Genomic DNA, 27,134 nt, shown 5'->3' on the forward strand with positions numbered 1-27,134 from the left:
CTCCAGTAATGTTCACCTGCACGGTGAAGCTGAGATATGAATAACAAGTGTGTGGAATGGCATCAAATCTTCATTAAAAGTTCGAGAGAAAGACATATTCTCAACAACCTCTTGAAAGAGTTTTTGTATGCTTGCCCGATACTGAGATTAACGTTTTTTTCTTTTCTTTTGCTGCTTCAATATTCCCATCCATAACAAGCTACACACCGGAACTAATGAGTGACTAGGGATCTTCAAGGGAGGTGGCCTATTATTATTCATTGAAAAATAGTAAACAAATGCATAAATGTTAATGTCAGAGGGTTCCTATCTGTCCAATTAATCTATGGTGGCTCCCCTGGGCAGCCTCATTGTTCAGCCATACTTGTTTGTCTCCGGGGGAAATGTGCAATTAAGAGCTAAGCAGAAAGAAACATATTAAAGATGTTTTTTGTCTTTCATTTTTCTTCCCTTGTCTTAAATATTTTGTCTTACTCTTTCATTTCTCTCTTCCAGCAAAAAAAGAAGAAGAAATAACCGGTGCATATCAATATGAATCATCTCCATCCCTCCAAACCCATGCCATCCTTTTTTTTGAAATCCTAAAAGTTGACACAACACACACACACACACACACACACACACACACACACACACACACACACACACACACACACACACACACACACACACACACACACACACACACACACAAGTTTAAAGTGCAAGCTGTCACAGCACAAGACAACTGCTTTAAGAAAACATACCGTTGCTCCCCCGACTGCACACATCCCAGAACATCAGCTCTCCGGTCCCAGAACGCACGAGCCATCTCTTCCCCTCCTCTTAACAAATGTCTCACGTCATTAAACCCACTCTTTACACTTTCATGGATGCTGCGCTGATTCTCCAATAAGATAATAGCATGCAATCTTTCATTCTTCACTCCATTACCTTGCAAACATGGCGGGATGGAAACTTTTACTTGGCACTGATGTATCATTGTACCATAGGGATCAGGGTGAGCAATCTGTCACTGATACTGATGCAGTGTAATGGGAGTCGTCATGACTGCTGGGTATTGAGCGAGAGATGTCAATTATTGGACGGGCTCAGGCTGGTAAAACAACAAAGTGCTTTTAAGATAATCAGAGCCCTGCTTTTGGGTTTCTAGCTTTAAGGCAATATCCAATACTGCACCGCATTCATTTACCCGCTGACCCCAGGATACATAAGTCATAAAGCTGGTGGCCTCTATAACAGGATTACAAAAAAATGGTCACTGACCTTAAAGAGTACATGTGCTGCACACTATATCTCGAAGATGTGAAGTAACCTTGAAGGATACTTCCAACTTGGCTCTTATTTTTCAAAGGTCTGGCTGTCATCTTTACTGGTGATAAGATCAAACTTTACATTCACCAAATTAAGACAAGACACACCAGCAGTGAGGCGATCAAATAAAAGAAAACTAAGAAAGATATAAAGTCAACGATGAACACCGGGATTCAACTGTTTGTTGTTGACATCAATCAGTTTACTGGATTCTGATTCGTACTGGCCCTGGTGGTGCATTCACACACGTGAATTGGGAATATTACTTCTTTGCCGATTCTGAACAAATTGAGCAACAGTATGTCTCTCTATTTCCATCGGGGTGGGGGGGGGAAAGAAAAAAAAACACCGGCTTCTGTTGATTAATTGTGCTGCTGCTGCCACGTTGTTGTCAAGTTCAATGCAGACCTAGCACATACAAAACTTCCCCTCCATCAGTGATGTCATGATGCACTTCCTCTCTGCCTTGTTTTTCAAGGCACATCTGGATTTATTGTGAACACACTTCCTCTCATGTGTATGTGTGAATAGAGACACCGTATGTGGTGTGTGTGTGTGTGTGTGTGTGTGTGTGTGTGTGAATAGAGACACCGTATGTGGTGTGTGTGTGTGTGTGTGAATAGAGACACCGTATGTGGTGTGTGTGTGTGTTTGTGTGTGTATCTCAACACACCTGACCTTCTCAATTGATGAATGTAAGTCACTGATTAAGCTCTTTGTCACATTGTGCTGAAACATACATTATGCGACCTATCCGAGTTCAGCCAGAGGCTGCTTTGCATACAGTATGTTTTACATGCATGGCGATATGTGTTTATTACGTTAAGTCGCACCACATGTGACTTTAGAGAGACATATACTATAATCTGAATGAATCTGGAACATACATGATAATGCCAATTGAATATGTTGCAGACAAGTGGCTTGAGCTCAGGAGCAACAGTATCAGCAGCAATCTCAATAATCCCTCTAATCTGTATTTTATATCACCTGGAGGGGGTGATAGCATGTTGAGCGATATTGCTGGCATATCAGATAAACACCACTGAGAGTATGAAACAGCTGCTAAACTGTGCAGTCTCAAGCAGAACTGTCCTTATTTCTCATGGGTCCACTACAAACGACCCATTCTCTGTGCTGACGGCGAGGAGGATTTCTACTTTGAAAGGGATTTCGTATTAAAGCTTTATCATCAAGCTTTTGTGGCGAGGTTGTGTTTGAAAAGTGATTTCGATACCCTCAAAAGCCGGCTGATTCCCTGTCCTTGGACCTGGGGATGGAAATTGAGAAGGGGTTCCGGTTGATATTCAGTTTCAAATTGTCTGATACATTGGAATTATATGACTATGAGATTATCTATTCCTATTGTCATGTCAAACTCTGCGTCTACGCTGCTGGAAATTTGCAATGAGGAGTCATGGTGGTCGAGGAAGAAACGGTCCGAATTGTGGCTTCATTTCACAAAGGAAGATGAAGGTGCTACTGCTGCAAAATGGTAATTTCAAGTAAAGGTGGAAATAACAGCAATTTGTCTTACAAAAAATGGGCTAAAAGTCACTGAATGCCATGTATTTGACACTCTCATAGACAAATGCATGGAAGTGCATTATAATACACTAATACACACATTCCGTTAATTATCTTAAGAAACCTATTGATGTACAGCGAGGTAATGAAATCAGGTTTCTTACAGCAGCGTTTCCTGCTGATGCACGTAAATGATGCTGAGGATAAATATGGATATTATGCACCATCAACATCTGTAGCACCACTCTATCCGATCAAAAACTCCAACGCACATCATAGACTTTCTGCTCACCTACACCAAGGCAAGAGCTCACTCCACTGACACCACACTGAGTATATCACAGAGTCTAATTTAAAATAAAAAAGAGCTGCAGTCCTCAGAAAGGAAACATCAAATCACTTTTCTGCTAGCTAGCTCCTTAGACGGGTGACCCACTCAGTGCATGTAAGGTTAAAAGCATTTATATCGGGAGATGTTCCACTCAATGTTCCCCCGCATGAATGAGAAATAAACCTATAGGCGAGTAACACAAACAGACTATATTGGCTAAGTGCCGTGACAACACCCTCACTGCCCTCTCTACCCGAGGCAGGCCCCTAGAAATAGATCTGTAGGAGTGAACAAATGGATGTTGCCATATACTGACATACTGCATTATTGTATTCATCCATTTCATTGAAAGCAACAAATTATGACACAAACTGTACATTAGTTTGGCTTACAATTCCTTAAGAAATAGACTTTTTAGAGCTGCACTCGTTTTCGGTAGATGTATTAAACATTCTAATAAACACGTTGATTCAGGCTACATCATGTCATGCAGACACTTAATTACAAGTCAGAAGGATACTAATTTATGTTCTTTATGGCTAGAACAACTAAAACAATTGATTGGTCAAAAGAACTGGGTTAACGCCTGTCTTGCCCCGAGATCTCCAGGTCTGGAAAATCCATCCACTGTTAGGGAACGAGGGAGGCAAAGAGATAAAGTAAACCCAAGATAGGGAGGGACTTAAAGAGGAAAACACTAACTATGAGAGACTTTAAACTAGCTTGGCTCTGATGCTTGGCTCTGTTCCCACCAGTCAAAAAACTACCACTCTAATCTTTCTCAAAGCAACGCCTTAGACTGCTCTCTCACTTTTTTTTTCTTTCTTTCATTGTCCTTCAAGACTGGGCAACTTTCCCCAAGGGCGCGCTGCTTCATCCACAAACTCTTTAGCCAACTAATTAAAGATGGCAGGAGGCAAAATGCGATTAGTGTATGCTATAAGCTCAACAAAAGCTACAACTACAAAGTCATCAGGGAAAAAAAGAGGGGCAATTTACACCGGATCAATACTCAAACAGACAGGATGTGTGAAAACTCTGTCTACAATCGTGTGCTCCAGAGCTTTTATCCAGACAGGATGTGCATTTTAGGAGGGTTTTTTCACTGCACACATGATCAAGACAACGGAGATGGTCTAACTGTCAGAGCATTTTGACACTGACAAAAAGTCAGTAGCAGGTAAAGGACTTCTAGCTGCTGCAGTTCATCTGGTGGGGATTGATCTTTTCGGGCAAAATGCACTATATAATGACGCAGATTCAGGTAATGTACCAGGGATGTGTGCTTGTATTGGTGTATTGCGTAGCGTTAACTGGCCGACGTGGTAGGTGGCCCTGTGTTTTTCTTTTCCTCTGCGTTGGCAGCAGGAAATAGACCAGCATATAAAATGAGCTTTTTTACATTTATATGGATTGAATAAACAATATTTAACATTATTATTCAACTTTAGAGGAAGCTGCATTTTATTTCTAACAATCAAACATGAGAGTGACATCTAACTTGGGGGGGGGGGGGGGGCTCAGACTTGTCACCCGTTCTGTCTATCTGAACACGGCCTAAGTTTGCAGACTAAAACATTTAAGAAAGGTGCAGTGAAACAGCGAATAGAAACCTCTGGCTTGTAGGTGACTGGTGTTTAACCTTGTTATTATGTTTGAATTGATTGTGACAGGAAGAACAAAACACCTTGGCATCCAAAGTAAAGTCACACAGCGCCTTGGCACCAAAGTCCAAAGGCACATGTGTTGGCACCGAACCGCAGCCTGAGGTCCACCGTTCGCCACGGGCGGCTTTGACAGCCTCTCAAATAGCATGACGGAGGAGCTGCTCAGTGAAAACACAAGCATGCGTGTGGAGAGCGTGGGAGACACGGGAAGAGATGAGTGGGGTAGAAAAACCTGAACATAGACCGAAAAGACATCACAACAGACTGATTGTGGCGAAATGGCCAACAACTTCTCCACCGACAAAAGTCATTTCATTTCTCGATAACGATATCACCATTCCTCCATGTTTTCTGGTATTTCAATTAAAATAGATAAAGGGAACAGCAAATGTAACATGGGTTTAAACCATCTCATGCATTTATTTCATAGGACAGGTGGCAGACATCAAGGTCCATAATAATTCATAGATACAGATCTTGGTCTGAATCAACTGTAAGGTGTATAAAGCCATAACCTCAGTGATTATTACATCAGTGGTTGTAATAATCGAGGTTCAATAGATAGATAGATCGATAGATAGAGAAGTAGTTACTTTATTAATCCCGTCGTTTGTTCGCTACAGCAGCATTTATACATACAGATAAGCAATAAAATATAAAAAAAGTACAATATATACAAAATATTTAATAGAATAATACTACATTAAATTAACTAACATAGCAATAAACAATAGAACAATAGGTTTGCTGTAGAGGGTACTGGTTTTAGATCGGTTTTGTTTACATTCTGTGTCATTACAATATACAAGTAATGGAAATGTAGTACCTTTAGTACATTCATACCAATCAAAAATGCACCACTATACATTTAATTATTATCTGTGTTATCTGGGTTTGTGCGGGGCTTCTCCACATATTATGGTATTTATCTGTTAACCGCTGTATGCCGTACAACAGGGATAGCGTTCCTATATATAAGATCGTCAGATGTTAAAACATTTAAAGATCTCAGTACACAATCGCTTCCACACGGTCTAAATTACATTAATATTGGGTTAATGCAGTTCGGCCGCTGGTCTTTTGACATTGTGATAGATATGATATAGAAAACATTTATTTATTTATAGAATATACATTTTTATATTGTTTTGACAAATGTATATTCTCATTTTTCACAGCCCTATCAGAGACGAAAGAAGAAGAAGTAGATGCCAAAGTGACGTTTTTATGCTGCTCAACATCATCTATCCATTTCCTGACCTCATGCAGGTCCTAATGTAACATGACTGTATATACTGTAATCCACATGGAAAGCAATCATTACTGACTAGTTACACATATAAAAGGTTCCTTCTGCAACCCCATTAGAGTTGGTAGCCAAACAAGCAGCCAATTTCTTTCCTACAAAAATAGCGCCGTTAAAAGACGGAGATACATACAGCTCGATTTATTTCATATTCTTGACAGATCCAATTACGTTGGAAACCAAGGATCTCTCTTTGTTCCATCTGAGCTCCTCCTCATTGAACGAACAGGGTAATATTATGTACCTCCTCTGTGGTCCTGCACAATGAGAAAGGCGTTGGCATTGTCAGCTATGTTATTGAGATGGAGTGCATCTTCTTTCCCATAAAGAAACCCACTGAGGATGTTGCTATGGGGATTTTCTCTTTTTGTCAAAAACATAAGGATTTTGTTTTGATGTGGTCATGTGTTTCAAAGGGCTCCTTCCTCTTTTATTTCCTGCCTCAGAAGAATGAAAGGAAATGTTCTCACTGGGAAATGAAGGGTATTTTGCAGAGAGCTAGTTAGACGGTGAACACAACCAGCTTCAATGAGAAAAACTGAAAGGAACCATTTGAATGAACACGGCGTCCTCGGTATCGGAATGAAGGGACTCAAAATGACAATATGTCTTGTATACCTTAAAGTAAACTATAGGCAAACATGTTAGCACAAAGGAGGAACATATGAATATTTTAATGTTTCTGTTAATGTATTTATGTTCTCAAAAGCTGAATTTGCATTTCAGCTTTATTGTATTTGCTGTTTGAAGCTGACTAACATGTATAGCACAGAGAACAAAACATACCTAAAGAAGGCATCACATGTTTGGTCAGACAGTTTCTGTTTGTTGGAGCCAAACATTACTTTCACACATTGGAGATATTATGCTCATTTTCAGGTTAATAATTATCTTCGGTTTCCACGAGAACATGTTTACATGTTTTTTTCTCATGCTGTTCTGTCTGAATATACCTATATTCAATGTGTCTGAACATCTTTAAACGTATTACTAAAACTAAAAGAACTAAAAATGAACTTAGTTAAATGCTTTAGTAGTTGTACTAAAGCCTCACTTTTAGTGGCTAATGGAACCGAATGTTGGCAACCATACAGTATTTTATACAGTATTTTATACAGTATTTTATAATAAAGAAACAATAAAGAATGTTAAAGTCTTTAGTATCTCTATCCCATAATAGTAGTTCAAGAAAAGTTACAAAGAATCTCTTTAAATTAAAATATCAGCACTAAAACTTCACAATTTCAATAAATACATGGCCTTAAATATCAGATGTGTAATTTAAGTGGGCCAAGCTGTCACCTTTGATATTTATTATATTATTTCTCTCTCACACACACACACACACACACACACGCATGCACACACACGCACACTCATGCACAATAGTCCCCCAGACATTGCTATTGAAGTCTTTAATCAAGACTAATGTGGAATGTCCCATACGGCCACCATTAATCATTTGAAGCTGGCCAACAGTGCCATTGATCAATGCTATATATCAAAGCTGCCACTGCTGGCACAAGTCTGCTCGTCTGTCCAGCTCTATTTGCACTGTACAACAAGCCAATCCTTAAATATTGTCTATGACACGGCCATTCCCATTGCTCTAACAACAACAAAAAACGTACAAAAACATGACATTTATAACCACGTTAAGCTACCAATTTCAATGAACTACCATGTGGGACAAAGCAGTTTCTATATATGATGGCACTGAAATCACTTCTCAATGTGCTTTATTATTCAAGTGGCCAGCAAGGACACAGAAGAAGAGGACTCCACGAACCAGCAATATCAAATCAAATCAAAGATTGGCTGTTTATTTGCAAGATGTACACAAACAATGAACCCGCCCCTCCCCTGTTCCACCCACCCACCTAGACCCCCCCCCCCCCCCCCCCCCCCCACACACACACACGGGACCCCACTGATTCCTCTCCTCAGTAGATCTGTACTTGTTTGGCAGTAGACATGTTTTCCTGGGACAGGGCCACAGTGCAAACAAACAGCAGTTTATTAATTGGATCTGGTAGCGTGTTGGTGATGACTGCGATCATTTCACACTTGGAGCAGGTGTGCTCTGCAGCGGTGCCAAATGAGCAAACTGCACCGGCTAAGCAGATTCAAGCAAAAAAATCTGCCATAACTCAGCACAAATCGGCACCACTTGCTTCGCTGTGGAGTTCTTTGCATTCAGATCTATTCACTTCCACAACTTAATGGTTGTTTGTTCCTTTTCCCTTGATTCTGCAAATTAGTTTTTTTCCCCCCTCGAAAACCTTTGTTTTCCCCACATTCTCCTGAAGTAGCATTAAAGTTAACTAACCTCCACACTGTATTGATTAAATGTTCTCCATGATTACATTGTGTTAAGTACTCAAACAGATGCTATTTCGGACTATTGAATTAAATAGAAAATGTAAGATCCGTTGGACATAATTTCATATTTTAGATTTTTTTTCAAAATATTTGTTAAAATACTATTTACATCACACCAGCAATCAATCAATGAAATGAGAAAAAAAGGGCATTGGAGGGAGGAGACCTGAGGGGAGAGGCTGTCAGTGTTGCTGACTTGACGACTTTCTCGCTAGATTTAGTGACTTTTGCAAGCGAGTGCTGCTAGCTACTATCATTGAATATGTTTTGGGAAAACTGCACACGGTCTTTTGGTTATTTAAAATAAATCTAGCTTACTTTCGCTGATTTCTCTAATATTACCGACCAAAGCTTTAATTTCCTTTTTAGGAACGTCACAATCGGAACAATAATTAAATATAATGTTTTGAGGGTCTGAACACTGCTTAGCTGGTAGAACACAAGTTGTTTAAGGTTCATATATATAATAAGTTTGTTGTTGCTGTAGGTCCCACATTCCATACGGATGACCAAGTTCAGTATCCAAACAAGTTTTCTATCAAATTCAGTAAAACCTGACCCTTGTTCTCCCCATGGAGCTCCAGTAAAATTAAATCATATTCTATGCAGCCCTGCAGCACTAAACATAACCTGCAGAGTGGTATGCAAAAAATAAGTTGCTTCTTTGAAGAATATCCAATGAGGATATTCACATGCGTCAGCGGGTGAAACTCAGAGGGCAGCTCTGGCTTAAAAAGAGATTGCACACCACACCTCTTGTCGTTATTCTGAAAACATCCTTTTAGTGAGATTTTGTTGTTGCGGGAAGAAGAAACTGTCAAGCATATCTGTCAAGACATTGGATTGGTTCATCCAACTTTAATGTAGGAGTGAGTGCACAACGTGCATATGTTTAATGTTGGAAAATGACATGTCTGAGCAGGACTTACTGTTGCCAGATCGGAAAATATTACTGTAAACTAAAAAAGGCACAGCTACATCCTTTGCATATCCCTTTAGTGTGCCCTCATCTTTCCTTCTGCCTCAGACTGAAAGGTCCCAGCCTCGACAACACTGACCCACGTAGAGGTCAGAGACCACCTGTTCGGAGTTGGCTGAACTGGTGAAGTGATATCAGAGGACACATCTGGCCTGACAGAGAACAGGCCGGATGGGAATGGCAGCATGCTCCCAGGCCTCCGGCTGGTGACGGATGACTCACAGCTGAAGCTGAGGTCACTGGATGTCACAGAGGGAACGGGGAATGGAAGGTTCAGTCGGGACAGAGTTTGTAACTTCTAGACTGGGCCATTATATTTAAAGGATTTTTTATTTCTTCATTGGGCAAGTAACTATTTTGGTGAGAGTTGGCAGGTCTCCTTGAGCTTTGGATGAGCAAAATAAGACAAGGTGTTTAAAGTTATCTGTTTATCAGGTTTTTTAAATACTCATTCAATCTTTTTTGGGGATTTGCAATATAGAGTTGTATAGAGCTGTTTAATGTTAAAAAAAATGTAAATTCATATTAGTATTTTCACAACTTCCACTAAGTTTCTGCAGCCAGAAAATGTCAACGGTCCGATGCGTGTCTTTTTCTAGAGTTACCCGTGATGGAGGTCTGACCAGCTGTGGATGAAGTCCATCATTCCAATGTCAATATCTGTATCCCAAAGCAGCAAGGTCAAATATTACACCTCTGAATAAGAAACATTGGAAGAAGAAAAAAAAAGACCTGAGACAGCGATGCCATCATTCATGTGAGATTGTTCTGGTCCCCAGAGATGTGACCTGGCCTTGACACACTTTTTATTGAGGCTATACAGAAATCTTCCCTCTCTGTATGAAACAGTTTGTGAGTGAGAATGTGTGTATACCTACATATGTATGAACTCCAAATGATCCCCACCCCTCATTTCACAGTTCACTGTGTTATTTTACGCAGTGTGGAAGTGAGTGGAGGAGCGAGGAGAGGAAAAGCAAAGCAGGGGAGAATAAGCATGTCCTCAGAGCTCTCCTCTTCCTTTTTCTTTATCAGCTTTCATCTCTCGGCCCTTCAGAGAGACTGAACCATAAAAGAGTGCAATCACTAGGGGACATATTATTTTCTCCCTCCCTGAATACACTATACCATAACCCAGACCCAGAGAACTTCTCTTCCTCTTGCATATATAACTCCAGCCAGCCGTAGCTAGGAGCATGGGTTTATCTATTGGCCCTGTGTATGATTAACATAATAAATATCTGGTTTCCTCTGTCCTCATGCCCACATTGAATATAGAGGAATATGAAAACAAGAATAGAGTACGGAGAATTCCAATAAATCAGAGGAAACTCACTCATTCCTCTCCAGCAACAGGATCAGCTGTTCACCTTCCGCACGTACCAGCAGCTGGAGTGACGCAGGATAACTCTGAGACACAAAAAGATGACACGAGTGTTAAGGTGGTGCCCGGATCTCACCCTTCCTGCCTGTGGATCAGCATTTTGTGTGAAGCGTCACCTTTAGTTTGACACATACAAGGCAGGATGTGGCAAAGGCACAATCGTGTGAGAGGAACAGGAAGAAAGGAACGCTTCCACGTCCTACACTTCCCCAGACTGTGCATGACGCAGAAGTAGATTGGACTAGTTTCTACTCAGGTTTTCTTTCCACCCTGGAAATAAGTCTTAATCCTGAAAGTTTTCATGAAAAATGTTGTTCCTATATATGGTCGGCATGTTTTCTGAACTAGCCATTTCATATATTCAGAGGTCACCTTTCTACATAGTAGTTTTCACTGTCAGTCAGACATTTATTTTTGCCTACTTATGCATGAGGGGTTCAGAGGAGGCAATGCAAGTATGCATGCTCATTTGACCTAATTAACAACAGCCTCACTGTCTATTGTTCACCTTCGTTACATTGCATCAGCGCTTCACATTAAATGTGTTCAACTGGCGAAACACAGAGTGGCTTTTATTGTGGAGAAACTATAGGAAACGCAAAGTATTTGTCATTACGGCTATCGCTCATCAAAGATGCGTCCACGAAACCAGACGACAATCGGACGACTCCTCTGCAAGGTGTTCAAATTCACAGGCGCTCTTCTTTTGTGTGGAAAAAAGTTCCCGCGCTGTGTGCATCAGTTTATTGTTGCTAATGACGTGATGGGAAAAGCTGATGAAATTGCACTTTTCTTTTCAAAAATCATTGGTAAAGAAGAGGATTTTATCTGCAAAGGATATATATATATATATATACACTGGATGAGGACAGTATTTCTAACTTAACCTAGAACATGAATCCAGTGTTAGTATCTATGCCTGAAGCCTCAGACCATTCTTACAACCTGGAAATAAAATACAACAATAAGACAAGGAAGACGTGAAAACTAAAAAAAGAAAAAAATATGAATGTGTCTTAGCCAGCGGAGACATACATTGCTTTGTATAATAAGCACAGTAAGGAACAGACAGCTTTTTGTCTCATCAGTCCTTTTTAAGTGACTCAGGTCTGCTGCCCGATGTCCTCAAACTCATACTTTGCTGTCTGCAGCTCTGTCTGAGAGTGTGGCTGCAAGAATGTTTCTCTGCAAGAACTGTATGCAATGATTGCAATACGACCGCTTCATAACCTTCTATTTGCACAAGGAGCTGCTTTATCAATCTGTTTCCCGGGTGGTTAACGTCTTTGTGCAATCTCTGGTACGAAAATTGCCAGGTGCCCTAGAAGTCAGTTTCATTTGAGAAAGGTCAGTTTTTAGATAGCCTGATGCGGAACCACTGCATCTCCTCAACACATTTTTGAGTTAGCAGTAGCTGGTGGTTAAACATATCTGATCAAGTTGAAAATGGGGTGCTTTCAGGGCTCCAGACTAACTTCTACAGTGTGAGAAACTTTCTCAATTGGTCACACCAGCACATGATTTGGTCGAACCCGTTTTTAGCAGTAAAGTAACTAAGTATATTTACTCAAATACAATTTGTATACTATGTTCTACTTGACTACATTTGGAAAATATTGGACTTTTTACTTTATACATTTATTTATAATGAGTATATGAAATACAATGCACTGCTGTCCAGTAAATTAAACCACCAACAGTATCACAATTAATACAATTCAATTGCTTCCAGCTACAACATTAAAATGCAACTCTCATGCAACTGCATCAATTATAATAATTTAATATTATAATATATCATAATGTAACAATGAAAGAACCCATTTGGCTGCATACTGAGAACTATAATGTTATATTTTAAATAAGCCAACATTTTCTTGTATATATTCTTACATACTTAAGATTTTGGTTACTTTCTAACAGTATTTTTCTTGTGTCAATAATGGTATTTGTACTCTTATTAAATTAATAAACCTCAGTGCTCCTTTGCTTCGTAAAGCTTTCCGACACAGTGTATTTGTACATCACACAGTGTACACTGCTACGTACGTGTATGGTATAAAATGAGATGTATTTCATGAATGCGACCATGTGAAATGAATTTGGTATATGCAACCATTTTAGTCGCAGTCTGAAGCTCCTTAAAGCTAAAAGTACCATTTCTCCTCATACCATTGTGACATGCGGGTGATCAATTCAATTCAGGTAATTAACTTCACTGCACCTCTCTAATGACTTGGAGAGGAGAGCATACGGCTGGGACAAAAACAGCTCTCTCAGATGGTGACTTCCCTGCACCAGGAACAAAAATGTAATTGCTCAGGGAGTTGTTAACGCCTACGCATTTCCCTCCGCTGGAAAAGTTTCCTTAAGTTGTGGTGGGGAATGCCAAATTTCGAATATTTTTCTTTTCCAGCTGTACTAGGTGGGACAGATTGGTTTCCCCTGCCTGAGAACACACAATTCAAGAGCCCAGGGAGGGCTGATTGGACTATACGTATGCATAAATCTTTTAATATAGCATATATGTAATGGTAAGGGACAGAATTGACACAATCTACAAGGTGCTTTTAAAAGGCTGCTTCACGGCATTAACTCTTCATCAAAGCGTCACGTTTTTTTGCACTGCTGACTTGAAAAAACTAGTCAGCCAAAAAGGCTGACTATGTTTCAGGAATCATTTCACAGTATGTTTTGCCTACGGGGCGAACTTGTGTTCAACAAACAAAGGGGAAGCAGCCAGCGAGGACAGAAACCACAACAGGGAAACGTCAGGATAAACAGAGCTAAGGAAGGGACTTTCTTCAGAAGGAAATCAAGCAAGCGGGGAAGAGGCAATGGGGGAGTCATACACTGTGGTTATGTCAAACGAAAACATTAGCATACGCTTGTGATGCTAGATGGCCTTGTAGAGTATTTACCCTGGCAGTGAGCTGGAGGAAAGGTCTGCGTTCCTTGCCCTTCAGCAGCAGAGGTACTGTGGTCCCATAGCGTTCTCTTTTGGTTGCTTCCCCTCGCTGTTTAGCCTCATCTGGGCTACTTCCTGTCAAAAAGAACATCGGAACAATTTAAAGACTTGAATTAGGAAATTAAACATCGCACTAAAAATGTACAGTGAAAATAGGGTGAAAATCTAAACTGGCATGCAGACAAAGGGGTCGACAATATAGGTAGAAACTTCTAACCTCATTAATTCAAGCACACAATGTTTCAGACAATAGAAGCACTGCAACAAAGGTAGGGAAGCCTCAGACACACGGCACAGCACAACTCAGGGTTGTGGACTGTGTTGCTGAGATAGAGTAAAAGCTGACTCTTGTTCCTGTGAGGAGATGTGCTTTCTCCCGCATGGCCTTTGCAATAGGACCACAGCCACAGACCGAGCATGAATAATAAATGCTCTCGCACAGTTTATGAGGAACTCATTCTTTACGATATCTCCAGACAGGAATGGAGTAAAAAAGGAAAAAAAGAAAAAAGAAATGAAATTGTCAGGATGAAATTGTCCTTTTCACTTATTTATCTTTTCTTTCACTTTATATATAAAGTCAGACACTGGAACTGCAGTCTGCTGCCTTTGTCTGTTTCCTCATCCTTTCCATTTTTTGTTCTCCTTCTCTTGAACGTATCATTTAACTCCTCTTTTAAACTCTTACTGAAGTCAAATTAACAAAGTTAGAAGCTGATGATGGTAATTAGCCCGTACAAGTCTGCTCATTCGGGAGGCAAAATAAAATAGGGTGTGTATATATAGCATAGGATGAAACATAATAAACCGTATCAGTGACTTCAGTAGAATGTGGGAATCATAGTCACAATTCCCTCCCGGCTCTCCTCCCACAGACAACAGAGGCTGTCCCTAACGCTCCCACGGCCTGACTGAGCATATGACTGTTTTGTAGCACGCCCAGCAGGCTGAAGCCCAATGCATGTTACAAACCCAGAGAAGAGCTGTAGAGATGAAGTAGACAGGGAGTGTTGTGGGGGAGGGGAGAGGCTGTTTGAGGTTTCCAACTCCTGCTATCACCAAAGGAAGATTGAGAGAGAGCGTGTTGCGTTTATATTTACTGTGCGTTTAAGGCCTAGGCCTGTTCCATAATCCCTTGAGATACGCATGTAAAGCACCTGTTTGTCTGTATTGCATGTGAAGTGTCACGCAGCGTACAAAAAGAGTTCAGTGGTACACGGAGCAGAGATACAAGAGTCTGACATCTTCTTTACCCTTCCTCTCTCTCTCTATATATATATATCTCTCTCTCTCTCTTCCCAACTGGAAATATCTTCATTTTCAAGCACACTCAAAAGTCTGATGTTTCCTTTCTTTGAAGACAAAATGAAGAGATGGCTCCTGCACCACCACAAGCACATTTCTTACAACTTCAAACAGCCTGTGACAGTGGTTGCCCCGTGCTCTCAGTGTGGCCCAGACTCTCCATTTATCCTCAGTGCCTAATAAGCTAACAAGGGCATAAAAGAGACCTCCTATATTTAATGAGGTATTTGAACATGTGCAGATGGTAGTTTGTTGGTTTTAGTGGTTCATGAAAACCACGTTAGACAGACGGAACACCATGACCGAGACCACAGGCTGTGGCTAGAGTGCCAATAAAAAAGAGCTATAAAGGGAAAGTTAAGCAGACGTCTTGTTAATAAAAGACTTCAACACTTCCACTGGTGTGATGTGCCTCGCAATGCTTTTCAATCTAAATGAGTTTGTGTTAGTTAAATCATCCCAATGCAGATACGCTCAAAACAAACTGGTTTAAACAGCATACCATCAGACCACATCAGAGGGCAAACGTATTTATAGTTGTTCTGAAAGGTCACACTCACAAGCAGGGGAAAAGCCTGCCGCCGTAGAGGGCGAGACACAATGAATTGCACACTTTTGATAAATCTTTCCTTAAAGGCATTAATGCTGTTGCTGTTGGCTGAGGAGTAAAAAGGTTGAAAGACAAGGTCTGTCAAGTTTTTGTGTGTGTGGGCCTTAATATGAGCCGGAAGACCATCATTAACAATTATATGCAACATCCGTCATTGCTCCCCAAAAAGAAGCATTCCCTTCAAATAGCAAGGGAATTTGACATTCATGATCTGATTCATAATTCTCATGGGCTTTAAAATCCTCTTCGGAAACCTTTGAAATACAAACCAAAACTGGGTTAATCCCGTATGTTTTCTGGAGAGTATCTTGATTGCTTAGCCAACTGCAGTTGTATCTCCATATTGGACACAAGGGAAAATCTGCTGCGGGTCATATCTAAAAAACACAAGTCTGTTTGGCAGCGAAAACATAATTCCCCTGCTCTCTCATTAAATGCCCTCAAAAACCAGATCTCTTTTAAAGACAACTTATTTTTGATTATCTCACAAGGGCGATTCTTTTCAGCCGTTTTAGCATTCTGCCCTGAGCAAGAGCTGCATTACTAACTAAGTGGTAAGTAATGTGAATTCAAACAGGGGCTGATGTCCAGGGAAGTGACAGAATAACAGGATAAACAAACAAAAAACTACTTGGGTGATGCAGGATGTAGGACTAAATTAACCTCATTAAGCACACTTAGTGAGCTACCTGCTTTATTATGACTTTCAAATAAATGTGTTGACTCATCTTTTTGGAAAAGGGTATATTGGTGGGGTGATTAATGCAAGGAAATGATGTATGCATTAATAATGTGTTGAAAAATGCAAAATGCACACAAACAACATTTTCTGCATTCCCTCCAGTTAATCGCGGAAACAGAATACTCTACTTTTCATTCACACCCTGTAGCTGCTCAATCAGCAATGCAAACATGGAGTCCCTCTCTTGAGATGAACAAGAGAATAAACGGTACAAGGAAGGTCAAAAGAGACGTATGAAGGACATGTGGTAATCTATAGGGGAGGAGGCATTCAGGGAGTAGAAGAGAGCGAACGGCGGAGTGGGACTTCAGCAACCTCCGGCAATCCGAATAGTCAACATGTACAACATACTGTGTATTTCATGGGGAAGAAAAGGACTACACCCTTCATGTTTTTGATATTTTAGCACAGGAATAAAAACATTACTTTTTATTGAGCTCAAAGGTTCAGTCGGAAAGACAGCAAGTTACAAAATACAATCTCCCAATATAATACAATCGAAAAGCTTAAGAACAGCTATTTAAGGAATGGTACTTTCAATTTAACTAATTGATTAATCAGTTGACCGATAATATAATAAGAAAATAGTTTAATATGCCCATCACATTTTCCTGAAGCCCAAGCTGATGTTTTAAACAGTGTGTATTTGTCCTACTAACGGTTAGAAACCCAAAGGTATTGAGTCTACTTTCATAGAAGAACAAGACAACCAAAACATATTTATATTTAAACACATTTCTGCTGAAGAAAAAAGGCCAAATGGAAATGTTATGATCAAAATTGAATCAGATGTATTCTCTGACAACTAATCAATTATTCAGCTCATTTCTTCGGCTCTAATGTAACAAACACATTGGGGCCCCCGCGATGTGACTTTCCAATTATTTGTAAGCACAGACCTTTAATAGCAGCAGATCCGAAGATAATAACTGTGGTTATGGGTTTGAAAATGGCAAAGATTTAATGCTCAATATCTGCACGACAGCTGCAAAACCAGGCCTCCAATCAAACCCCTGTGATGTGTCTGTGAGAGCCCTCAAAAGGTGAATTTCGTCCCGTGGGGACACACTGGAGGAGCCACAGTTGACGAAGAAAAGGAAGTTAACGCGATTATACACAAGGACGAACGACTTTTAAAAAGGTCTTGGGCCAAAACGCTGACAAGCAACGCACTCCAGAGGTAAGTTTAACTGTTGCAATTGGATTCGATGGAAATCTGGCTCCAACCCAGAATCATTTTGGGAGTGCCTCCTGTATCGATCATACATACTGATCATTAAATGGTCTACATTTTGATCCAAGCTAAAAACCAAGTGCGTGGACGTGAGATAGTTGCATTTATTAGTGAAATTAGGCATTAGGCATTAGGCAAAATACTATTCGATTTTGGGCCAGCTGGGGGGGGGGGGGGGGGGGGGTTCAGGTATCTGTTTAGGATGCCTCCTGGATGCCTCAACTTGAAAGGTTTTTTTGGGCACTTTAGAGCTGCAACAGTTGGAAAGCGATGCCGGAAGATAATGGATGGATGGATGTGGCTCACGCAGCAGGTTGTTCACTCATCACAGGGTTTGTAGTAAACCCCAGCTCCTCATATTCACATGTCAAAATGTCCTTTGGCAAGACACCAAACCCCAAACTGCTCACGATGGTCATGCCAGCACATTGCTTGGTAGCTCGCTGCCAAAGAAGTGTAAGTTTGTGCATGCTATAAAAAGGCAGAAATCAACCATTTAAGTATGCATTTTATCCCAAAAAGTTTGACGTTCATGCATGAGGACAAAAACCCTTTAAGAATCATAAGCTATAAGTAGGTACACTATACCAACAACAATAGCTATACATTAAGATGCCGTATTTCAACTGGTGAGCACACTCATGGTGCAAAGGCCAGGCTCGTCTACACATCACACACAACGGTCACTTCGGTTGCACGTGGGATTGGAATCTGAGAAAGAGGGAATAAGTGCGAAGGAAGAGTAGTGCTCCAGTGCTCTGATTCAGTGATGATCTTAGCGACTTGTGTTTTCTTACTTCTGCCTCAGACGCTGCAGTTCTACATTCTCTTCCACAAGAAATCTGAGGATTGACGATGCTAAAATGTTTTTTTTAAATCTTTTTATTTAAAGTGGAAGAAAGAAGCTCTACAAGCACTTCAGTAGAGCTTTCTGTACACATCCAATTACTGATTCTGTATGAAAACACCACTGACCCAAATACAGGAATTGATGCTACACCTACATTGTGCCCTTGGAAATAAAGGGCCCTTAACAAAGAGAATGGCGAATGAGGCCGCTCTGAAACTCAATAGAGCGAAAGAAAAATCTTACTGGAGTTGTTCCTGGAAGTATAAACCGCAACATCAATTAGACAGTGATCCCTGTGAGGTTAACCTGACATGTAACTAATTATCAGGAAGTCAGAGTCATTCAGAGGAAAGACATCAACATAATCTTTAGGACGGTCTATAGCATTACAGGTTTATTACTGAGTCTCTTGCCAACTTGAACTCAGCACTAAAATAAAGCCTGGGTTTCCTTTCATAATATACACTCCTTCCAGCACATCAAAGGGAGCACTTTACAATTCCTCCTGTTAAAGGGCTCCTGACAAATCCTTTTTTATAAACAGTAAAAAAAAAGAAAAAAGAAAAAAAAAAAAGAAGGGGCATTTTTGAAATACTACTGATTAATGAAATCCAGTATGTAATGTACACTTATCACCATAGTATAGTGTTTTATGCATACACAATACTATCAAAACACTAGGCCTGGGCGGTATCAAGGTACAAAGGTATGAGGGTGTACCAGGGTGTTTAGAAATCCAAAAGGTGTGATTAATACCATCAAAAATAAAGCCGCTCCTTATTAAACTGTTACAGAAATCCTGTATCAGGGTTTTTGCCAGTGTATTGAAAGTGTATTTTTTTCCAACCCATAGAGATATTTAAATTCAAATGTTGAACCAACCAACCAAACAAACAAACAAATAGAGCACATCTGGTATGTTTATTTATTATAAGGCTGAATTCTTTCCTGTCTGAACTTTTTACTTAGGCAGTCCCGTTACTGACAACCTCACAAACGATGATTGTAGGCCTGTCACAGTAATTACTTTATTGACTCATTGTGCAGTAAACGGACATGACTTTGATCATTTTCGCTGACCTCGATATTGTCCACCCCTGCTCGCTGGCTCCTCTACCACTAGTGTCTTTATACATGTACGGCAGCAAAGGGCCACTTACATTTGCTAAGTTGTCCAAAGTAAAATCAAATAAAAACAGAAATAAGAGAGGGGGGGGGGGGGGTTTAAACAATTTGGCCTCCTTAAGAGCTTCTTATTGACAGAGGAAAGGGCCAGGCTGAGAGACAGAGAGAAAGGGGGCTGAGAGGCACACAGAAAAAACAAAGAGGTCCAAAGCCTTTTGGCAGGAGGTGAACATTGAGTGATCCCTCATTTCAACGATCCCTCCCTCTATCAACTCCTTCATCACTCACTTTCCCCTGTGATGACACACTCGAGTAATTAGCGCTGAAGTTGAGACGGTATTAATCCTGGAACCGGGACCCCCGCAGATCTATTCCAAACAGAACGGCCCATTATTGGCCTGTTGGAGTAAGAGACAAGGTCAGCAGCTCACAGTGAAATAATTGCAATCGGAGACTTCCCAGGGTGGGTTAGTGATATTTGCTTGTGAGTCCCATTCCCGTCCTGTGGGAGCAAAAGTGGGAAAGCCAATTCCCATCTTGTCGTGCACAGATTTAATTAAGCATTATGTCTCGGAGCTATATGCGAGATTTGTGGGATTAACAGAAACGTGTCACACATGCTGGGTCACCTAGCAGCTATTTGTGGGGGAGAAGAGGTTCCAACAAATATAGATTTTCAGCCATGCTTATGGCATGGCTCTATGGCTGGCAATGTCGGTCAATCGATTGGATGGTCGAGTTCATCGGTGGACCACTGTGGTCCTAACCCAAAAACTTTGGAATGGATCATAAACCCTAGTTTATGATCAAATACCTGCACAACTAAAAACATTCCCATTCACTTCAGACGTACTTTGTGTTTAGACAAGATAGCACACTATTCCCTCCCAAAATATAAAGGTTGACGGTTTGAGAGCATGGCTGGACTCCAATCAATGATGTCTCACAATAAATAGACTGACACGGAGGTGTGATGACCTTCCTGTTGTGAAGTTATTGACGTGGGGCGACCGAGTGATTCAGTCCGCTGTGCAGGCGCACGAGTCTCAAGCCAGAATCAGGTCGTTGCATCAGTTCACTTTCTTGCTCTGTCCTTACTCTCATCCGAGCAAAACCAAATCGTTCTTGAGACGGATGCTCCGTCAAAGAAAAAGAAACAAACAAACGACCGCTGCTCCAAAGAACTCATATGTTCACCTGCTCTTTTGTGTGAGCCAAAATACTCCCCATTTCTTCTATTACACCTCTAGCCTCTCATTCATTTTAAATGTGAGAACATCTGTAGATCTCTTGTAAATCCAACATTTGCCTTCATACCGCATTCAAGAACACATATCAAAGCTTGCTGTTCACACGTATTTAGTGACAGCAGTGGCTCCATTGTTCTCTTCCTACTTTACATGTATTCAGTATTCCTTTCTTCCCGTCTTCGGTCCACAAAATAAATAAAATAAACTGTCATATTTCTTGTCATTTGTCAGTAAACGGATGAGAGGTAGGTGACTGTCTCCACACCCATCTGTGTGTCTCCATCAGTTCTCTCAGACTGAAGCAGATCGAGGGGAAACACGCCCACCTTCATCTCTCACGCCCTTGACTGACAGTTTGGTGATACAACTCTCACGTTTTCCCTCATTGGATCATTCATCTGGGATCGTTCCAAGCATTATTCTACTCTCAGATTATCACACAGCAGTGTGCATGTCTGAGTTGTGCACGCCACTGGGTCATGTGCGTCGTGTGTGTTAAGCTGCTGTCTCATGACATCGGCTCACCTACTTTATCTGTGATCCCGTCATCCTCGGGCAGAGCAGCAAATGATGAGCAGGAGGAAGCTAAATCATCACACTGATGACTATAATGACCTATGACGCTGAAAAGAGGGAGACGTTTTCAACTGTGTCTGTCGTTCCCTCGTGGCTAACAAATCAATGCCAGCCTGCCCTAAAAATGTCAAGCGACAGCCACCCCAAGGGTTTGAAAGACAGACTCGGGTGAGGCTATTTCCTCAATGCCTTTAGCAGAAAGGGGTTGTTTTAACCAGAATGGCAGACATACGTCAGCGTTCTCCCACAGACTGGAGGTCGGGTTTGAGTTACATCCCAGGAAACGCTGCTGAAAAGTGCACCTGAGGGACCTAAGGGAATGAGAATGTGAATTTCGACTTGTTTCAGGGTGCTCGGGTCAGGTTATATCCATCAGCTTGTTAAGACAACATAGACACTCTAATCTTTTTAATTCATTTTCGATGATATCCTCAAATCTAACCCAGGTCCTTTGGATCTGTCTCTAATTATTTATCGAGTTTTCTCTGCCCAGAAGAAGATCAGACTCTCAGAAAACCAGTTGATATGCGGAGGAGAGACAAAGAGACAGGCAGAGACAGAGGGCCACAAAAGATCCATCAAAGATTTAGAAACACAGTCTGCTTGATTGGTACTTTTTGTATTTGAGATTTTTTTTTACTTTTCTGAAAGCTAATGAGCAGAAATTCAATTCAACTACTGATCACCTGACTTCAGACAGGTTTTTTTTATGTCATGTTCTTTTTATTTATTTGTATCCATATTTAAACAAGAAATGTGTTACTATTCTGAGAATCACTCAAGGCGCTGTGAGTCAACCTTTGGATCATTTCACGTATTCTTTCTGATGTTGAAAGGAAAGGTTGGTTTTGTCTCCGACACCTTTTAGTTGAGTTGTTCGACAATGGGAGATGGCCAATATGACATGTTGCAAAGCACATTCCATAAATAGCCTTTTTTTTCTCTGTGCTTTATGCTATGCTGTCTTTCATATGCTGTGACGAGGATTTCACTTGTATTTCCTCATTAAGACTACCTGTAAACCTTTACCGTGCTTTCTCTGTTTGTCATGTAAAAATACTCTCCAGTGCAATATTACTGGCTTCATGGCCAAAATATACACACCATGACACTCCAGAGAAATGTCTTATTATCTGATGCGTCACTGACTTCAGTAACTAACTCAACACAGTTTCTGAACTCTATCCAGGTAGTCGATTGCATCTGAGCATTGGCACACTCATCGGTGTTCTGGCATTGGTGGACTGAATGTCAGTCGGCTCTGATTTAGATCTGGCCGCCAGATTTGGCTGTTTTTTTTGGGGGTGCGGACTTTAGCTGATTTAGTCTGAGAATTTGTTTCAGTTAGCATCACTCAAGCTAAATATGGGCAAATGTTTTGGCCGATTCTGGCAGGACACTCATCCCAAATCTGGCTAACGTCAGTCAACCAATTCCACCGGATTTAGGCCACTGTTGAGCCAAGCCCCCTTTTGGATAAATGGAAACCTGACAGCCTGCTTTGTTTATTTCTATATCCCTTTCCAACAAGATAAACCAATCCAATCCAAACATTGTTGTAGGAGAACTTCAGGGAGAATCCGAAAAACAAGGAGAACCTCCAGAGCTTGATTCTGTCTCATTGTAGAGCCAATCCCACTGAGGTGGATGGAGGCCATCGGAGCCTTTAAGAGAAAGGCTGAAGTCAGTATCCTGCTGACATCAAAGAGGTGGAATACTGCCTATTTCATTACTCACACTACCCCTTACAACTATTTTTACTCCCGGCATTCATACATGAGCTGAGCCTCTGAGTGAGAGCTTTAATGACCCAACATTGAGTTGATGTGTGAGGTAAAACATCTCCTGAACCACATCTTTCGACTTCTCTGCCAGCATTCTATAATGATGCACCCTCAGGTTTCATGTGTTGTGAGCACAAAATCAAAAACAATCAGCGGTTCGCGCATGACTTCAAGAAGAAGCATGGTCCTGCACTGCCGTTGACTTCTTTTAGATGCTTTTTAATGATTAAGACATCAACCAAACTTCTATTTCTACCAGAGTGTGGACATTTTTTAGGACTTGGTACTCATGGTAACTGCTCTAATTGTGACATGCAATGTTGTAGTCTGATAAAGATTAAGATTAAGAGAGAAGTCATTTACATTTTTAACCCTATTAATAATTGGAGCATGCTGTATCCTAACTTGACAACTTGTTAAGATCCATATAAACCAGTTTCATAGACTGTAGCTGTGGTTCACAAGAGAGTGAATGTCTAAGGATGTAGGTTTCTGTTTCTATCTTTGCCATTTTGTCTTTGCACTACATGAGGAACCACACTCACACTCACACACACACACACACACACACACACACACACACACACACACACACACACACACACAACCACACACACACACACACACACATCCTGGCTCGTGCTCTGTCCCATAAACACATTACCCGGTCATCACTGTCTTATTCATTCAGCAGATTAAGTTTAGCTGCTGAATAACAACATCCTGTTTGGTCTATGTTTACAACCTACAGATAACGCTGTATCCTCCTGGATGTTACACTCATCTGTTCATCCCAACACTTCCCTGTATTGTTCCATCCAAGCAAAAACAAAAATAACACTCTTTACCCCTCTGCATGTCCCAAATGTAAAATGCACTGCATGGTGATTGATTACAGTAAAGAGGGCTGTATGACGCGACAAATGCCAATACTGGTGTGCAGCATTTGTATTATAAGGGTCCCATTAAGTGCATCTATACAAACGAAGGGGATTAGTCATTTAACATATTGGAAGTCATACAATCTACAACAAGGTAACTGCCAACACGGACCTATTTAGACTGTATGTTCCCCCGAAATCCAGACCACACGCTCAACATCTGGCTCAACATCCTCAGCACTTCCTTTACATGCAAACGGTCCGAGTGACTCAAACAGAGACATCTGAAGAGTTGTGTTGTCTACTCACCCTCCTGCGTGTTGTAAACCGCGTTGTCAGCATTTCCCGTCTCCGCGGACAGACACCAGACGCGGAGAGCGAGGAGCAAAAACGCAAAGTTCTTCCGCCGCCTCCAGGTTCTCATGATGCCCGGGCTCGGTGAGGTGAAGCCGGGAGGGGAGGGTGGGTGGGGGGTGGGTGGGTGATGGGGGGGGGGGGGGGGGGGGGGGGATGCGTTACAGTCAGACGAACCAGACACGAACCAGACACTTCACCACACAGGTGACAGGGTGGAGATGCGGGTCATAGCAGTTCACAGAGGTGTAGTGGGGGGGGTGGGGTCGGGGGTGGGGTGGGGTGGGGTGGGGAAGGGTGGTAGTAAAGCCTCGCCACCAAGAGTCAAACGAGATGTGGCAGGCTGTCACTCCAAGAAAGAAGCTGTCAAAAACTTTTCCTTCCAACGACAGACGGCGAGCGACGGTCTGGGGGAAAAAAAAAACGTACAAATGCATGCGTTGGCTAAATGTTGCCAATGGAGCCGAGATAGAGGGCACGACAGAGAGCGAGGAGAAGAGGCAGGAGGAGAGGATGTTGGAGTAGCGGAGCGGACTTGCCATCCCTTCCAGGGCCGGAGCAGCCACACTTCGCCATGTGCGCTTCAGGCTCCGCTGGGTCCTAAAGCCGGCCGGGTACAAACACAATTAAGTGTTATGTTCCTTCTCCAGGGCGGAGACTATGAATGTATATGTGTGTCTTTATTACGATAAACAAAACTAAAAAATGTTTTGAGAGCACATTTCTCGTTTGTAAGTAAAAATATATAAACCAAGAATACATTTGTTGTTAGTTGTGCTTATGAAACTACAATGTTTGGCTGCAAATTCAAAATCTTTGCTCTAAAAAACAACTTTGTAAATGTGTACTTACAAACGAGAAATTTGCACTCAAATGTTTTTGTTTCGTTTGCGTAATAAAGACACAAATATGTCTTCATAGAGACAGGGTAGCAAATTATTATTGTAGACGGATGACAACACATAACTTTGACGATGTAACCCCCGGCTGGATAACATGTAAAAAGTGTTTGTGATTAAAAAAAAAAAGCAGAAACAAAGCAAAAAAAAATGTATCGTAATGATTGTAATATGTAATAAATACATTTCGAACTCTTAAATATGTTTCAATAAATGTATCAATGTACAGAAATACAATTGTATATAACTTCTAGTCTAATTTGCCCTTCCTGTTCTTCGGTGTCACCAGTGGTTTGCACCTTGTTGTAAATCTTCTGTCTTCAGATTCATGAAGGCATCTCTTGATTATCGACTTTGACAATGACACACCCACCTCCTCCGTATGAGTATGCTTGAGCTCAGTATTCATGTTATGAAGGGGTTTTCTTCACCAAGGATATAATTCTGCTTTACATGTCTTCCGGGCCTTTTGGTGATGGTGAGCTTGCCAGTAAATTCCTCATTTTTAGTAATGTCCCAAACTGTTGATTTGGTCAATCCTCATGTTTCTGCTATCTGCCTGATAGGTTTGTGTAGTTTGTCAGCTTTTTAATGGCCTCCTTCACTTGCATTGACACCTCTTTGGTCCTCATGCTGAGAGTTCCCTGGACCAGCTACTAAATGCAAATTCAACATTTTGAATAATTTCCAAACCTTTTTATCTGCTTAATTTGTCATGAAATAACAAGGGAATAGGGCACACCTGGTCATTAAACCATTTATAAGACAATTGTCCAATTACTTTTGAGCCTTTTAAAAATGTGGGGCACTGTGTAAAAATTGTTGTCATTCCGAAACAGTTTTGTTATGTCCAATTAATTAAAGCAGAAAGTCTACACTTCAACCACATATTGACTGCGTCATTTCAAATCCGTGTGAAGTTGTGTGAAGAGGAAAATAAGAACAATTGTGTCACAGTCCAAATACTTATGGCCCTGACTGTATATATATATATATATATATATATATATATATATATATATATATATATGTATGTATATATATACACATTATTATTATTTATATATATATATTTAACAAACACCTATATCATATATATATATATATATATATATATATATATATATATATATATATATATATATATATATATATATATATATAAATATGTTTGTGTGTGTATATATAAATAAATATGTATGTTTGTATTTAGATATATTTATTTATTACTTAAACTAGAGGGTCCATGGTGGATTAAGATGATTGACTCCTTCCCATACTCATTCTTTGTAAGATATGGTGGATTCCGGAAAGGGCACCTCCCAAGGTGGTTACCTAGTTTATATGGCACTGCTTGGAATTTGCTGGAAAATGTTGTGTGAAGCACCACGATGAGTTGTGTAGAATGCAATTTATGCATGTACGCTGACGGGATTACAAGTTGACATTTCAAAAATGTTTTAAGCTTTTAACCTTTTGAACCCTTATTTCTCACTAAAAGTTTATTTTTCAAAATCCTTGAACCAAGGTTTTAAATAAAGCGGTGTGTGTTTAACCTATGCTCGTCTGCACATTGTTCATTTGTCATGACTGAAGTTTGTAATGTTTATATTGAACTAAAAACACAAATGAACTAAAAACACAATTTTGGTGTGAATATTGTATA

The 27,134-nt window shown here is 40.7% G+C and overlaps 1 protein-coding gene across 1 annotated transcript in view; it reads right to left on the reverse strand.

Annotated features, from left to right (window-relative positions):
- The window catches only part of adam12 (ADAM metallopeptidase domain 12), a 70,341-nt gene extending 45,702 nt beyond the window's left edge, over positions 1–24,639 (reverse strand). Inside the window, exons 1-3 of the mRNA XM_034552421.1 lie at positions 24,525–24,639; positions 13,812–13,933; positions 10,843–10,916 (exon numbers count right to left, since the gene is read on the reverse strand). Coding sequence (XP_034408312.1) covers positions 10,843–10,916; positions 13,812–13,933; positions 24,525–24,639 — 311 coding nt within the window. The remainder of the gene's footprint in view (positions 1–10,842; positions 10,917–13,811; positions 13,934–24,524) is intronic.
- Positions 24,640–27,134: the final 2,495 nt, after the last annotated feature.

This window comes from Cyclopterus lumpus, chromosome 15 (genome assembly GCF_009769545.1).
Source record: "Cyclopterus lumpus isolate fCycLum1 chromosome 15, fCycLum1.pri, whole genome shotgun sequence".
NCBI classification, from domain to species: Eukaryota; Metazoa; Chordata; class Actinopteri; order Perciformes; family Cyclopteridae; genus Cyclopterus; species Cyclopterus lumpus.